Source organism: Leptonychotes weddellii, chromosome X (genome assembly GCF_054177405.1).
Source record: "Leptonychotes weddellii isolate Sample4059 chromosome X, ASM5417740v2, whole genome shotgun sequence".
Lineage (NCBI taxonomy): Eukaryota > Metazoa > Chordata > Mammalia > Carnivora > Phocidae > Leptonychotes > Leptonychotes weddellii.
The window spans coordinates 13,007,405-13,019,983 of NC_138385.1; the positions used below are offsets into that span (position 1 = coordinate 13,007,405).

At 41.3% G+C, this 12,579-nt stretch overlaps 1 protein-coding gene and 1 non-coding gene across 2 annotated transcripts; both read left to right on the plus strand.

The window, feature by feature from the left end:
- The first annotated feature begins 3,057 nt into the window (after window positions 1–3,057).
- Window positions 3,058–12,250, plus strand: RBMX (RNA binding motif protein X-linked). Its single transcript, XM_006745035.3, has 11 exons — window positions 3,058–3,220; window positions 4,336–4,465; window positions 4,669–4,775; window positions 5,311–5,482; window positions 6,054–6,206; window positions 6,718–6,832; window positions 6,928–7,053; window positions 7,154–7,236; window positions 7,865–9,092; window positions 9,996–10,079; window positions 10,980–12,250. The coding sequence occupies exons 2-9, from the start codon at window positions 4,357–4,359 to the stop codon at window positions 8,173–8,175; spliced, it is 1,176 nt and encodes a 391-aa protein (XP_006745098.1). The 5' UTR covers window positions 3,058–3,220; window positions 4,336–4,356; the 3' UTR covers window positions 8,176–9,092; window positions 9,996–10,079; window positions 10,980–12,250.
- On the plus strand, window positions 4,514–4,585 carry LOC115944789 (small nucleolar RNA SNORD61). The gene has a single exon (XR_004079294.1). It is a non-coding gene; the product is annotated as a small nucleolar RNA SNORD61 (small nucleolar RNA).
- Window positions 12,251–12,579: the final 329 nt, after the last annotated feature.

Consider the following 12,579-nt stretch of genomic DNA (forward strand, 5'->3'; position numbering starts at 1 on the left):
GCACCCCCCCCCCCCCCCCCCCGTCTCATACTAAGTACCTTGGAGAACAAAAAGAGCTTGCAAGTCATTCAGCCAACATTTATTTGGCACTGATTATATTCCAAGGATACCTAGCGGTGAAGTAATATTGCTTGACTCAGTCTATCAGTCAATCATCGAGATGGCATCTGGACAGAATCAACCGGACGGAGGGAAAAATTATAGTAAAGCGAACATATAACTATACTTAATGATAATCCAAAGGAGTTAAGTCAAAAGAAAGCAGCAAAGGGAAAAGTCTAGAGGATCCATGAGGGGGAGGGATGGGTTTCAGAGATTACTTTTGGGCTGTGTGAGACCTGCTTCTCCCACTGTCCATTGGCCAGATCCCTTCACATTGGGCTGGCCCACCTCCCCTCTCCAGGATGACATCAGCAATACCCTGCTTCCGGCTCCTCCCTCCCCCAGTGTAGTTTCCAGACAGCAGCCGTGATGATCTCTTTAAGATGGAATCTGATTACCTCGGTCCACCTCTTAAAAAGGCTCCCCTCTTCAGTGCTACCTGGATCTAGTCAGTAGGCCCTCCCTCTCTAGCTTCTTCTTTTGTCCCCTCTGTCCTGACTTGCACTCTGGCTTCTTGTCCTTGGAAGTCCTGTTCCCCCCCCCCACACACACACTCCTGGGCACTCATTGCAAAGACCAGACTGATCTGGTCCACATAGATGCACATTTCCCTCTTGAGACCCAAGGGGACAGGGACATTTATTGTAGAGTTGGCCTGGCTGAGTCTCAGAGCCTAGGAGAAGATCTGGTAGTGCTCGGTCTGGATTTGAGACAGAAATACAGTGCCTGCCGATCCAGGGGGAGGGATTTCTCTTGATTCCTCCTGGGGGTGCAGACTGCTTGCTGAGCCAGGCATTTAAGTGGTTTTTGCCAACCTGGCCAATTCCCAACTATTGCCACAGCCGGTAATTTACATAACTCATCCTGAAGGCAAATGGACAGGACTTTTGCTTTATTTGTCATTATTTGGCTAGGAAATAAAGGAACCAATATTCTTGCCCTACTGAGTACTGTTCCCTCCAGTAATGTTACTAATTCAGAGCTGGTTCCAAGGCTCCTTGGGGTTTTTACCCATGACTTGAACATCATTTACTACCACCTGCCTGGCTTATACCATAATACACCATGGGCAGAGTAATTTTTTTTTAAAGGTTTTATTTATTTGCCAGGGAGAGAGAGAGAGAGCACAAGCAGGGGGGAGCAGCAGGCAGAGGGAGAAGCAGACTCCCCGCTGAGCAAGGAGCCCCATGCAGGACTCCATCCCAGGACGCTGGGATCATGACCTGAGCCAAAGGCACAGGGTTCACCAGCTGAGACACCCAGGCGACCGTGGGCAGAGTAATTGTAACTGTGAAGAAGAAAAGTAACAATTGTTAATAAATCCTACTCTCGCGAAGATAAGCTGGTAACATTTTAGCATATTTCCTTCCAGTTGCTTCTCTCCATATACAGACTTTCTAGTTAATAATGTGTGATCTTGGGCCTTCTTTTCCCATTGTGTTCTCTTTTTTGGTGGTCTCATTCTTGTATTATCATTTGTAAGCGACAATTTAGCCCTGATCTCTACTCTGAGCAACAAGTTTCTCCACATCTCCATCCCAAACTTGCTTCTCTGCAACCATTTTGGTAAGTGGCCACCACCATTTATGCCAGATATTTACTTAGTCCTCCATACTGACTTCTGTTGCCTCAATTCTACCCCAGCCCTTTCCGGTCTGATTCATTAGCAAATTCTGTCCACACTACCTGCCACACATACCTAACAATTGTTCCTTCCTCCCCATCTCCACTGCCACCACCCTAATTCAAGGCCCCTCTCTCTCCAGGTCTGTTCACCCAACCCCAGTGGTATCCCTCCTTTCACACTTAACCCTCTGCAATCTTTTAATGGGTTCGAAGATTCTGCCTACCTCCTTGGTTCCCTCTCTTGATGCCCCTTAAATTGCTGTCACCCTGGATCTCTTTCTCTTGATCTGTGCTTTCTGCTTAGTGCTCTCTCTTCTTGAAAAGCTTTCCCATGGTTAGTTTCTTTTCTCCATTCAGATCTGATGTGACATCTAAAATCAAATTTGGTCCCCCATATATTGTCTACCAAAGCACCTAGTTTACTTCCTCCCTGGCACTAATCACAACATGTAATTGTTTTGTTATTTGTATTAAAATTGTTTTCGTTGGTTTTTAAATAGAGAATTTTAAATTTTTGTAATCCCCCCCAACACGAGTAGATCGGCACCGATAAAATACACAATGCCCACCTAAATTTGAGTTAAACATCAACTAAGTTTTTTGTATATGATTTTGGGACATACGTATGCTGAAAAAATTTATCTGAGATTCAAACTTAACTGGGCGTCCTGTATTTTTATTTGCCAAATTTGGTAGTTTTACCTTTGAAGTAAGTGCCTCCTTTCCCTCGTCTCGCTTGTTCTGGGTTGTATCCTCACAGGCAAGCCCAGAGCCTGCCTTTTATTAGTAGGTGTTCAGTAATTGTTCTATATGAAATAACTGTCTGCTGTTTTGTACTTTTTTTCCCTCCCTAAGTGACATTCATTTATCAGAATTGTCCCCATTCACTAAAAATTCTTGTTGAAGATATTTTGGGAAGACGTATTTTATGATCTAAACTTGTTTCCCATTTACGCAAAATTAGCATAGTTAGGAGTATCTACCTTCATCACATTGTTTTGAGAATTAAATGAGTTAATGGGTATAAAGTTTAGCACCGCGTCCGGCCCCCTAGAATATGCAATAAATTTCATTTCGGTATTAAATGTAGCTAGCCCCTGAACCATTTTAGCGGAAAGCAAAAACGCGGGTTTGTGGAGCACGGGTGGGGGCTGGGAAAACGGTTGGAAACGGGCGCCGGCTAGAACGCGGAGGGCCCGGGGAAAGGGGAGGAGCAAGGAGTGAATGACAGAGAAGACAGCCAATGGGGAGACTGGGAACCGCTCCCCCTCCCTTTGCGTTTCAAATTCTAAGCTCGGTTTCCATCCGGGTCCTTCAGCCTCGTTCCCGGGCAGTATAAAGTTTGCTGTCTCCTTTGTTCGCCCTCGTTGCGCAGTAGTGCTAGCGGCTTCCCTCTTCCGTTCTCGGCACCGGCGGCACTCCCTCGTGCTGAGCTGCTACGAAGCCCCTGCCGGCGAGCTCGTAGGAGCTTGGAACCGTCGTCACCCCTCCGGTACGTGTTACCCTTCCCTTCTTCCGTTTCTCGTACCTTCTTGCCACGTTAGAACTTGGGATTATCTCCCTGGAGATGGGGGTGGCGGGCGCCATTTTAAGAACCGAAAGGTGCCGACCTATTTCGATAAAGCTGCGCGTGTCCGAGGAAAACAGACGTGGGGGCTCCGTTCCGTTGTGTGCCTCTCGAGAAAGTTTGGCTGTCGCCTGCGGGGGTGGTGCCGGAGGTCGCGGCTGGAACGGGACGAGGGCAGACCGCGCCACCGCGGTACCTGCATTGGGATGGCGCTGGCGCTACGGATGGGCACGTGCGCTTTTACGCGGGTCCTTGTTCATTGGCGGCCTTGGAGAGGAAGCCCTTTGAGTTTTCCCAGCCACTGCTGATGGCAAAAGTTACTCCCCTGACCAGTGTAGGTTTTTCTGGGTTGACTCCAAGTGTCGCCATTTTGTGTTTTCCACGCGGTTTTTAATGACGAGTTTTAATTGGGTTCTGCTGCAGTCATGGAGTGTTGAGTGATACGATGCGCGCTTCCACCTTCCGTTATTATGAAACGATACTGAAACCTTTGTTGTTTTTCTTCTAAAAGAACCTTTTCGGCGGGGTTGGGGGCTGGGGAAGAAGAGGAGGTAAAACTTGGCTCAAACTTTAAATTTCTGCTTAGATTGATTAGAGAATCCTAATGAGGAAAGGCAAAGTTCTTGGAAGAGGACCTGCGTCTGGCCTGTGTGACCTTGAATGAGGCGATACACTTTAAAAAACCATTAGGGTAATTGGGAATGTGATAATTGAATCTTTAAAAGGGAACACAAATAGGATTAAAACTAGAATTGCTTTTTTAAATGCTGAGTAAGCTGTTACTTAATTAAAATTGCCAAGGTGGATTAAGGATGAAGGTGTTAGTTAAATTGGCCTTTTTAACTAGTTTAATGTAAACTCCGCTGTCACTAAACTACTTAAATTGGTTTCCTGCTGAGGCTTAGAAACGAATACTTTTTGGTGTCTGCAGTTTAGAAGAAATGATTTTAGTAAAAGCAAGAAAGGTACACCAGTAAATATACTCGTGTCCCATAAACTTGAACTTTTTATAGGGAGGTAATACTGTTCGTTTTCAACAGTCTCTCACCAGGGGGAAAAAAATGGTTGAAGCAGATCGCCCAGGAAAGCTTTTCATTGGTGGCCTCAATACAGAAACAAATGAAAAAGCCCTTGAAGCAGTATTTGGCAAATATGGACGAATAGTGGAAGGTGAGTTGTCTGAAAGCATATAGGGAGCTGTTAAAATAAAAAATGTAAGCTATGATGTATTTGATTGCGTTGATCGTCTGAAATGATACACTATTTTGTCCTCTAAGAAGTTCTGAGCTTACATTTTGTAGGCGCACTTTTGTTACTTAATTCGAACTAGAGTAACACTATCTCCCCCCCCCCGCAAAAAACTACTTTTTTAGTTCTATTGATGAAAGATCGTGAAACCAACAAATCGAGAGGATTTGCTTTTGTCACCTTTGAGAGCCCAGCAGATGCTAAGGATGCAGCCAGAGACATGAATGGAAAGGTGAGATTGCACAATGATAACTGTTTCCTAGTGCATAATCAGTGTTACTGAAGTCTGGTCTAGGGAAGTTCTTGAGTTGTGTTTGAATGTATACCTTTCCAGAGCCCTCTAATCTTTGCCCTTTGTAATTTCCAATTTTGCAAAGTTGTGGATTATACTCTTATTAAATTGTTTCCGTTCAGAAAATTATATATGACCGTGTGTTATCTAGAATCCATAAGATGACTTGGTAACTTGGCTTTTATTTTCGGTTATCGCATTTGATAACTAGTTGACTGTCTGGCTTTTTAAATTTTATTGACCAGCAGTGTGATGGATTCACCTTATGTTGGGACTCAACTGATCAGTATCGTTCTAAAAAAACTTTGAATGGAAAAATCACCCTGTATTTTACCGCTTTTCTCAGATTAATTGGTGAGCTAAATTTACCTAGAAACCTCATTTTGGAGGGCACATTGGTGTCACAATGCATAGTGAATGGATCTGCAAGATCTCTTTAAATAAGGATGCGATTAACCATTTTGATATTCTTTAGTCCTTAGATGGAAAAGCCATCAAAGTAGAACAGGCCACTAAACCATCATTTGAAAGTGGTAGACGTGGACCACCTCCACCTCCAAGAAGCAGAGGCCCTCCAAGAGGTCTTAGAGGCGGAAGAGGAGGAAGTGGAGGAACCAGGGGACCTCCCTCACGTGGAGGGCATATGGGTAATGAGTCTACCCCAGGCTTGTTGGAGAATTTTAGGAACTGCAAACCCCACGCCAGTCTGCATTGGTTAAGTCCTGTTGTAAATTCTCCAGCTTTTGATACTCCGAACACCTCATTTACCAAAGTCCTAATGACTTAAGAGAAACGTAGAAGGCATCCTAAGTTAGTATGTAAAAAAAACAATGGATGGGAACCTGGCTGACAACTCTTGATCACAGGGCATGAGTTTGAGTCCCATGTTGGGTTGTAGAGATTACTGTAAATAATAAAAAAATGAAACCATGGGCAACAAAATTATCCAGAATTTGCAGAAAATTTTTTCTCAGAAAATTTTTGATAATAAATACTTGTTAAGTGTATAAAAATGAAACAATTTGTATTTTTCTTTGAAGCAACTTAGACTACACTTCAGTTTTGTTTTTAGTCTGTATAGACTCCCTTATGCTTGGTAGTCTTGGGCAAGTAAAAACTCAAGATTCCCCAACTGAACAGAAAGTGGTCATTGATACAGCAAAGAAACCTCTTATTGATGCTAGAATTAACATGTTTTTCTTTTCTATTTCAATGTAGATGATGGTGGCTATTCCATGAATTTTAACATGAGTTCTTCCAGGGGACCACTTCCAGTAAAAAGAGGACCGCCACCACGAAGTGGTGGTCCTCCTCCTAAAAGATCTGCCCCTTCAGGACCAGTTCGAAGCAGCAGTGGAATGGGAGGAAGAGGTAAATGCTGGATTTATAAAACAATCTGTTCTGCCACTATAACAAAGGATTGATAAGTGAATTTCAAAAATGATGCTTTAAAATAAAAAACTTAGGGGGTCCTGGGTGACTCAGTCTGTTAAGCTTCTGCGTTCAGGTCAGGTCATGATCCCAGTGTCCTAAGATCCAGCCCCATGTAGGGCTCCTGGCTCAGCGGGGAGCCTGCTTCTCCCTCTTACTCTCCCTTCTGCTTGTGCTCTTTCTTGCTCTCTCAAAATCTTAAACAAAATAAAATAAACTTCTAAATATAAAAATGATGCTTATGAAACTGACTCATGGACTAGAGGGGAATCTAGGTACATAAAGTTGTAAGTACTGAAAAGATTGTGAGTAGGAAATTTTAAAGAAGAAACGTCTTGATTTAGGTCCATACTGTCTTATTTGAATCCCTGCTTTTCATTGCCTGAATGTAAATGCACATCTTAGCTTTCCATTTTGGGTGTATTTTAAAAATGGGTTTTTTTCCCTTAAGCTCCTGTGTCACGCGGAAGAGATAGTTACGGAGGCCCACCTCGAAGGGAACCCCTGCCCTCTCGTAGAGATGTTTATTTGTCCCCAAGAGATGATGGATACTCTACTAAAGACAGGTAACAGACAAATGTGGTAGTTTGTCTTACTAATAATTGAGGTTGAAGGGAGAACTTTTCAAAAGTGTGAACCAAGTTAAATTTTGTTTTTGTAGCTATTCAAGCAGAGATTACCCAAGTTCTCGTGATACAAGAGATTATGCACCACCACCAAGAGATTATACTTACCGTGATTATGGTCATTCCAGTTCACGTGATGACTACCCATCGAGAGGCTATAGGTAAAGTAATATTGCTGCTTGCCACAAGCTTGCTGTAAAAAATGAAATTGCTCTGAAAATTGATGCCCTGTAACTAAACAAGTTTTTCTCTTGGATTTAGTGATAGAGATGGCTATGGTCGTGATCGTGACTATTCAGATCATCCAAGTGGAGGTTCCTACAGAGATTCATATGAGAGTTATGGTAAGATACTGGTTGAGGGTCTTTGAATATCACCAGCTTGAGTTTTTAGGTTCATGAGCCACTTTATTAGGCTGTGTGGTGCTTGCTTTTTAAGGGATATTTGCTTGCTTTTAAGGGGTAACTTTATCAGCTGGGCTTTTCCTAGTTTTGTGAGGGGCTTTTGTTTTTTCTGAGTTTTTTTTTTGAGGCTGTTTGCTTGCTTTGGAGGGGATTTTGCTTGCTTAAATTGGCAGCCTTATGTGTTTTCCCCCAACAGTGAAAATACAATTTAAAAATTTTATTAACAAGATCAAATGTTTACCATTGCAATATGAAGGAAAGTCTACAGTTCAAAATTGCAACTTATCACTGGAAAGTGTCTGAGTGTCTACTATAAAATAACAAGCTGTCTGGAATATCCTCTTGAAATACACACCGTCTTCAGTCTTTTCAAACAAACATTAAAACCCATCCATTTCCGTATCTCAGCAGATGAGCAAATCCCTGTTAATGGCCAGCAATGGCAGAGTTTAAAACCTCCCATTTAAAAAAGTAAACGTTTAATACAAGAATTCTGTAAATTCAGATTTAAATGTTGTATATATACAATTTATAGTGTTGCCATATTACCTGACCATTGACCCTGCAGGTAACTCACGTAGTGCTCCACCTACACGAGGGCCCCCGCCATCTTATGGTGGAAGCAGTCGCTATGATGATTACAGCAGCTCACGTGACGGATATGGTGGAAGTCGAGACAGTTACTCAAGCAGCCGAAGTGATCTCTACTCAAGTGGTCGTGATCGGGTTGGCAGACAAGAAAGAGGGCTTCCCCCTTCTATGGAAAGGGGGTACCCTCCTCCACGTGATTCCTACAGCAGTTCAAGCCGCGGAGCACCAAGAGGTGGTGGCCGTGGAGGAAGCCGATCTGATAGAGGGGGAGGCAGAAGCAGATATTAAAAACAAACAAAACTTTGGACCAAAATCCCTGTTCAAAGAAACAAACAAAAAAGTGGAACCTTTTCTGTCATAACTACCCAAGGACTACTAAAAGGAAAAATTGTGTTACCTTTTTTTAAATTTCCTGTTAAGTTCCCCTTCCATAATTTTTATGTTCTTGTGAGGGAAAAAAAAAGTAAAACCTGTTTAATCTTATTTGACTTTATGACATTGCTTTCAATAAGCAAATGTTAAATGTGTTAAGACTTGACTTGTGTACTAGTGTTGTAATTTCTCAAGTTAAAAGTGTCCCTAAAGGCCACTTCCTATATCTGATTTTTCCCAGTAAATGAGGCAAAGCAATTCTAAGACCTTCCACAAACATCTAGCCATCTAAAATGGAGAGGTGAATCCTTCTGCCTATACAAACAAGCTAGCTATTAGAGGGTGGTCGGGGTATGCTACTCTAGGATTTCAGAGTGTCTTCAAACTGAAATCTCAATGTTCTCAGTATGAAAAACCTGAGATCAGATGCTTATGTAAGGAAAGTGCTATTCACCCAGTAACCCAAAAAAGCAAATGGATAATGCTGGCCATATTTTGCCTTTCTGACATTTCCTTGGGAATCTACAAGAACCTCCCCTTCCCCCTCCCCCAATAAGACCATTTAAGTGTGTGTTAAGCAACTACAGAATACTAAATAAAAAGTTTGGCCAAAACCAACCATGAAGCTGCAAACGGTGCTTGCTCTTACTGTTTCAAATTTTTGCAACTCTGTAGTGTCTCACTTTTAAGGAACAGCTTGATTGCAAAGGAGAAAATAGATAAGCAATGAAGTTATCTCCAACTTCTCAAAGGCTTATGACTTCTAAAAAGTGAATCTATCAGCATTCCACATCAGATTTAAAGCATCAAATGCCTGTGAAACAGCAAAGATGGTAAGCAAAGCAAACTAGTTTTTCCGTCTAAGTCGAGCTTGAACACTTACCTTCCTCATAGTACAGTGAGACATACTGTACCTCATGGCAATGGAAATGCTTTCTAGATTAAAAAAAAAAAAACTTTTGGAAAAGCAAAGTGTTCGATAGCATATTAGAAGTCCTCCAAATTCAACACATGGATTTTTTTTTTTTAAAGCATGTATGACACTTAAAGGCCTTAATACAGCTGTTGTTTACCAATGGCGATCTGGGGCTTGGGGGGGGGGGGTGTCTTTTTTTTTCCTTTTTTTTTTAAGTATTTTTGATGAAGACCTTTAAACATGCTTCATATGTTTTAACATTTTTCAAAATAGCCTTTTAGTCAATATAGGAAATGGCTTAAGTTTGGGGTTCCACTCTCTGCCCCTGTAAGCCATTGCAAACTTGACATTTAGTTGGATGCCTGACTTGTTTTTAGTTCTATGAAACTACACTGTATGGAGAAAATCTATTGCAAGTGGTCTTTAAAAAGCAAAACCTGAGGCAGCATGACCCAGGTCCAGCCATGAAGTTGAAAAAGATGCTCTTGAATATAGTAAACTTGAAGACCTCCAACTAAAATCCTTACACTGCACTTATTCCTTCAAATAAGTTTTGTCCGTTCAACTTATGGATTTAACATGGCAGTGCACCATTGGAACAGAATGAGAATCCATAAGCCATGCAACTTAACCATTTTAAGCCATTCCAGTCCATCCCAAGCCAGTGAATCTTCCACCACTTTGAGAATTAGTAGAACATGAAATAACGTTAAGCTGCAAGTCTGAACTTGCCTTTTCTTTCTGGAAAAGAGCAGTTGTAGGCAAGTTTTGAAGATTTTCCTTTAAGAGAGATAACTAGTTACATATTTAATTTTTACAGGTTGAGGATTTTGGTCATTAATGGTTGGAGTGCTGATTTATTCACACTAGATAAAGCTGGCAGCAAGAGAAATCAAATGCTAAGGTAAGTTTTAAAAGCTGTGGCCTTTATAGGTGTAAATAAGAGCTTTTCCACTTTGCATGCCTGTGATACTTGTAAGTTCTCTGTAAAGGGGTATAATCTTGTGGATTAGGATAAAGTGCTGTAATGTGTAACACCTGGTACGTTAACTTACCCGTTAGAATGTAGGGCAAAGTATTTTAAGCAGGTATATTTCCATTAGTGGCTCAGTCATACAATATTAGCATTTTTTCCTGTATTCTGTGTTTTTTTTTTGTTTTTTAAAGATTTTATTTGTTTATTTGACAGAAAGACAGCCAGAGAGGGAACATGAGCAGGGGGAGTGGGAGAGGGAGAAGCAGGCTTCCCGCGGAGCAGGGAGCCCAATGCGGGGCTCGATCCCAGGACCCTGGGATCATGACCTGAGCCGAAGGCAGACGCTTAACCGGCTGAGCCACCCAGGCGCCCCCTGTATTCTGTGTTTTTCAGCGGAGTTACTTATGCTGTAACTGGAAGTTTGTACCTCTTAAGGTCCTTTATAATTCATATTTAAATGTATAAAGCTTGCTAATATAGTCCCCATAAGCAGTGGTTGATTGGAGCTGTACACTTTGTGTTTTGGTATGTGAACAAAGCACAAATTGACTAAAGGGAGAACAGATGCCACTGCTTCTCAGTTCCCACTTGGAGTAGCAGTGTTAACAGGTGTAATGATGACCTAGTTAATACTCAGTATTACCAAAGTGATAACAGGAATTGTAAGAGTATTTTCGGTTGCGTTTTAGAGTTTGCAATTTAAAGCAAATGTTTCTATTGCCAGTTAAAGCAATAAAGTATGTATTTAAGAATGGGTAAGAGAGGGGGGAGTAATTTCTAGAATAAAAGAATATCTTGTGATCTGATCACATGCTTTTCATTTTACAGAGTTGTTGAAGCAGAAGAATGCTGATTGTCGATAAGGCACAACAGTTGCATAAGCAGTACTCATCAGAATTGGTTTGGTGCAGGCAATAGATTTTTGCCTTCAGGGGTTCCTGTGGATCTAAGGAAGGAAGGCATCAGTGTTGGTTAGCACTTAACTAGGGAGTGGTAGTTACTTTAAAAAAAAAAAAAAGTAATTGACCAGATAAAGGGGAGCCGTTAAGGAAATTGGTAAGTGGAGGTAGTAAGTTCTTGTGGTTCTTTATGTGGATTTTTACAGCTTTGGCTTACCTTTTGTTAAAGTCCTGGGGACAACTCTGCAATTTAGAACTTCCTAATTATCGCTGACTGTCAGAAATTTGAAGTAGAAAAATGAAAGGCATGAGTGGTAACTCTCTATCCATTAAACTGTTTGATGTTTCAGCAAGTGGAACATTTGGTATAGTTTATCCAGAAGTAGGGTTCAGCTATAAAGCGAAGGGAGGAGTAGTGTCTGGAGACTAAAGTAACTGGGAACATAGCTGAAATGATTGAAAGCACACTTGAAGAACTGGAAACAATTGGGCCACTTGACTTTTTTTTTAACTGTACTGTTTGTAAGCCTGCTTTACCCCCACCACCTGTCATGGAAACCAGTCATGTTGGAGACTAGAGTCGATAGTATATAAAGCTAATGTTCTCAAAGGGACTGGATTTGAGTTGTTGGGTTAGAAGAACTAAGTACAAAAACTTCCGAGATTTTTTTCATAGTAAAATCAGTGCTATCGTGTTTAATCTTCACAACTGTGAGAAATAGTCCAAAAATTTGTAATCCTCATTGGACAGGCTCTTCTAATCACAGACCATGATGAGGGTATTGACCAAATTTAAGTAGTTGTTGCACTTAACATAGCTGTCTTCCTCAGTCCTCCTGTAATGTAAACTACTTGGGATTATGCTTCTGATGACTTTTTGGCTCTGGAGATTTTATTTAGATATCTTGAAAATAGTGTAGAACATAGAAATTAATCATAGTAAACATGAATACTAAATTCAAATTAAGCATACCTAAATGACCATTCGCTGTTTGGCAAATAGTTTACTGACCCAGCAGACTTACTCCCCCATTGGAAAAAGAATCCGTCTTGATTCTTCCGGCTTTATACTGGTTGTAAAAAAGAATGATAAAGAATGTTTTGTTTAACTGGTAGTTGAATATAGGACTTAGATATTATAGATCACTTTTCTCTTTTTGGAATGTTTTGTATTTGAAACTTAATAAAACTTAACATGCATTTTTTGTGGCCCCTGGGTTCTTTTTATTTTTTTGTAATAAGGACTTCAGGCTTTTCAATATGCTGTCCACCTGTCCCCCTCCCGCAAACTCTACTTCTCATGCACTTCACTTTTGAGCAGTTGCCATGGAACATAGTCAACCAAGGTGGTCTGTTTCGTGACTAGGCCCCCTTTATTAGGGGAGTGAGCTTCAGGTGTAGGTATCCAGGTAATTGAGGTGATGGCATTTAATCTTTATCCCTAAGTGGGTAAATGGGAGCAGTGACTTTAAAGAACTAGAAGTTGAAAGACCAAAGATGTACTCTGGTGCTTCTGCTTAACTCTTGGG

Bases quoted from the DNA above. Each gene is read 5' to 3' on its own strand.
- RBMX (XM_006745035.3), top strand. From the start codon at position 4,357: ATGGTTGAAGCAGATCGCCCAGGAAAGCTTTTCATTGGTGGCCTCAAT. The intron at 6,833-6,927 runs GTAACAGACAAA...TTGTTTTTGTAG, and splicing joins GGATACTCTACTAAAGACAG to CTATTCAAGCAGAGATTACC. The intron at 7,054-7,153 runs GTAAAGTAATAT...TCTTGGATTTAG, and splicing joins TACCCATCGAGAGGCTATAG to TGATAGAGATGGCTATGGTC.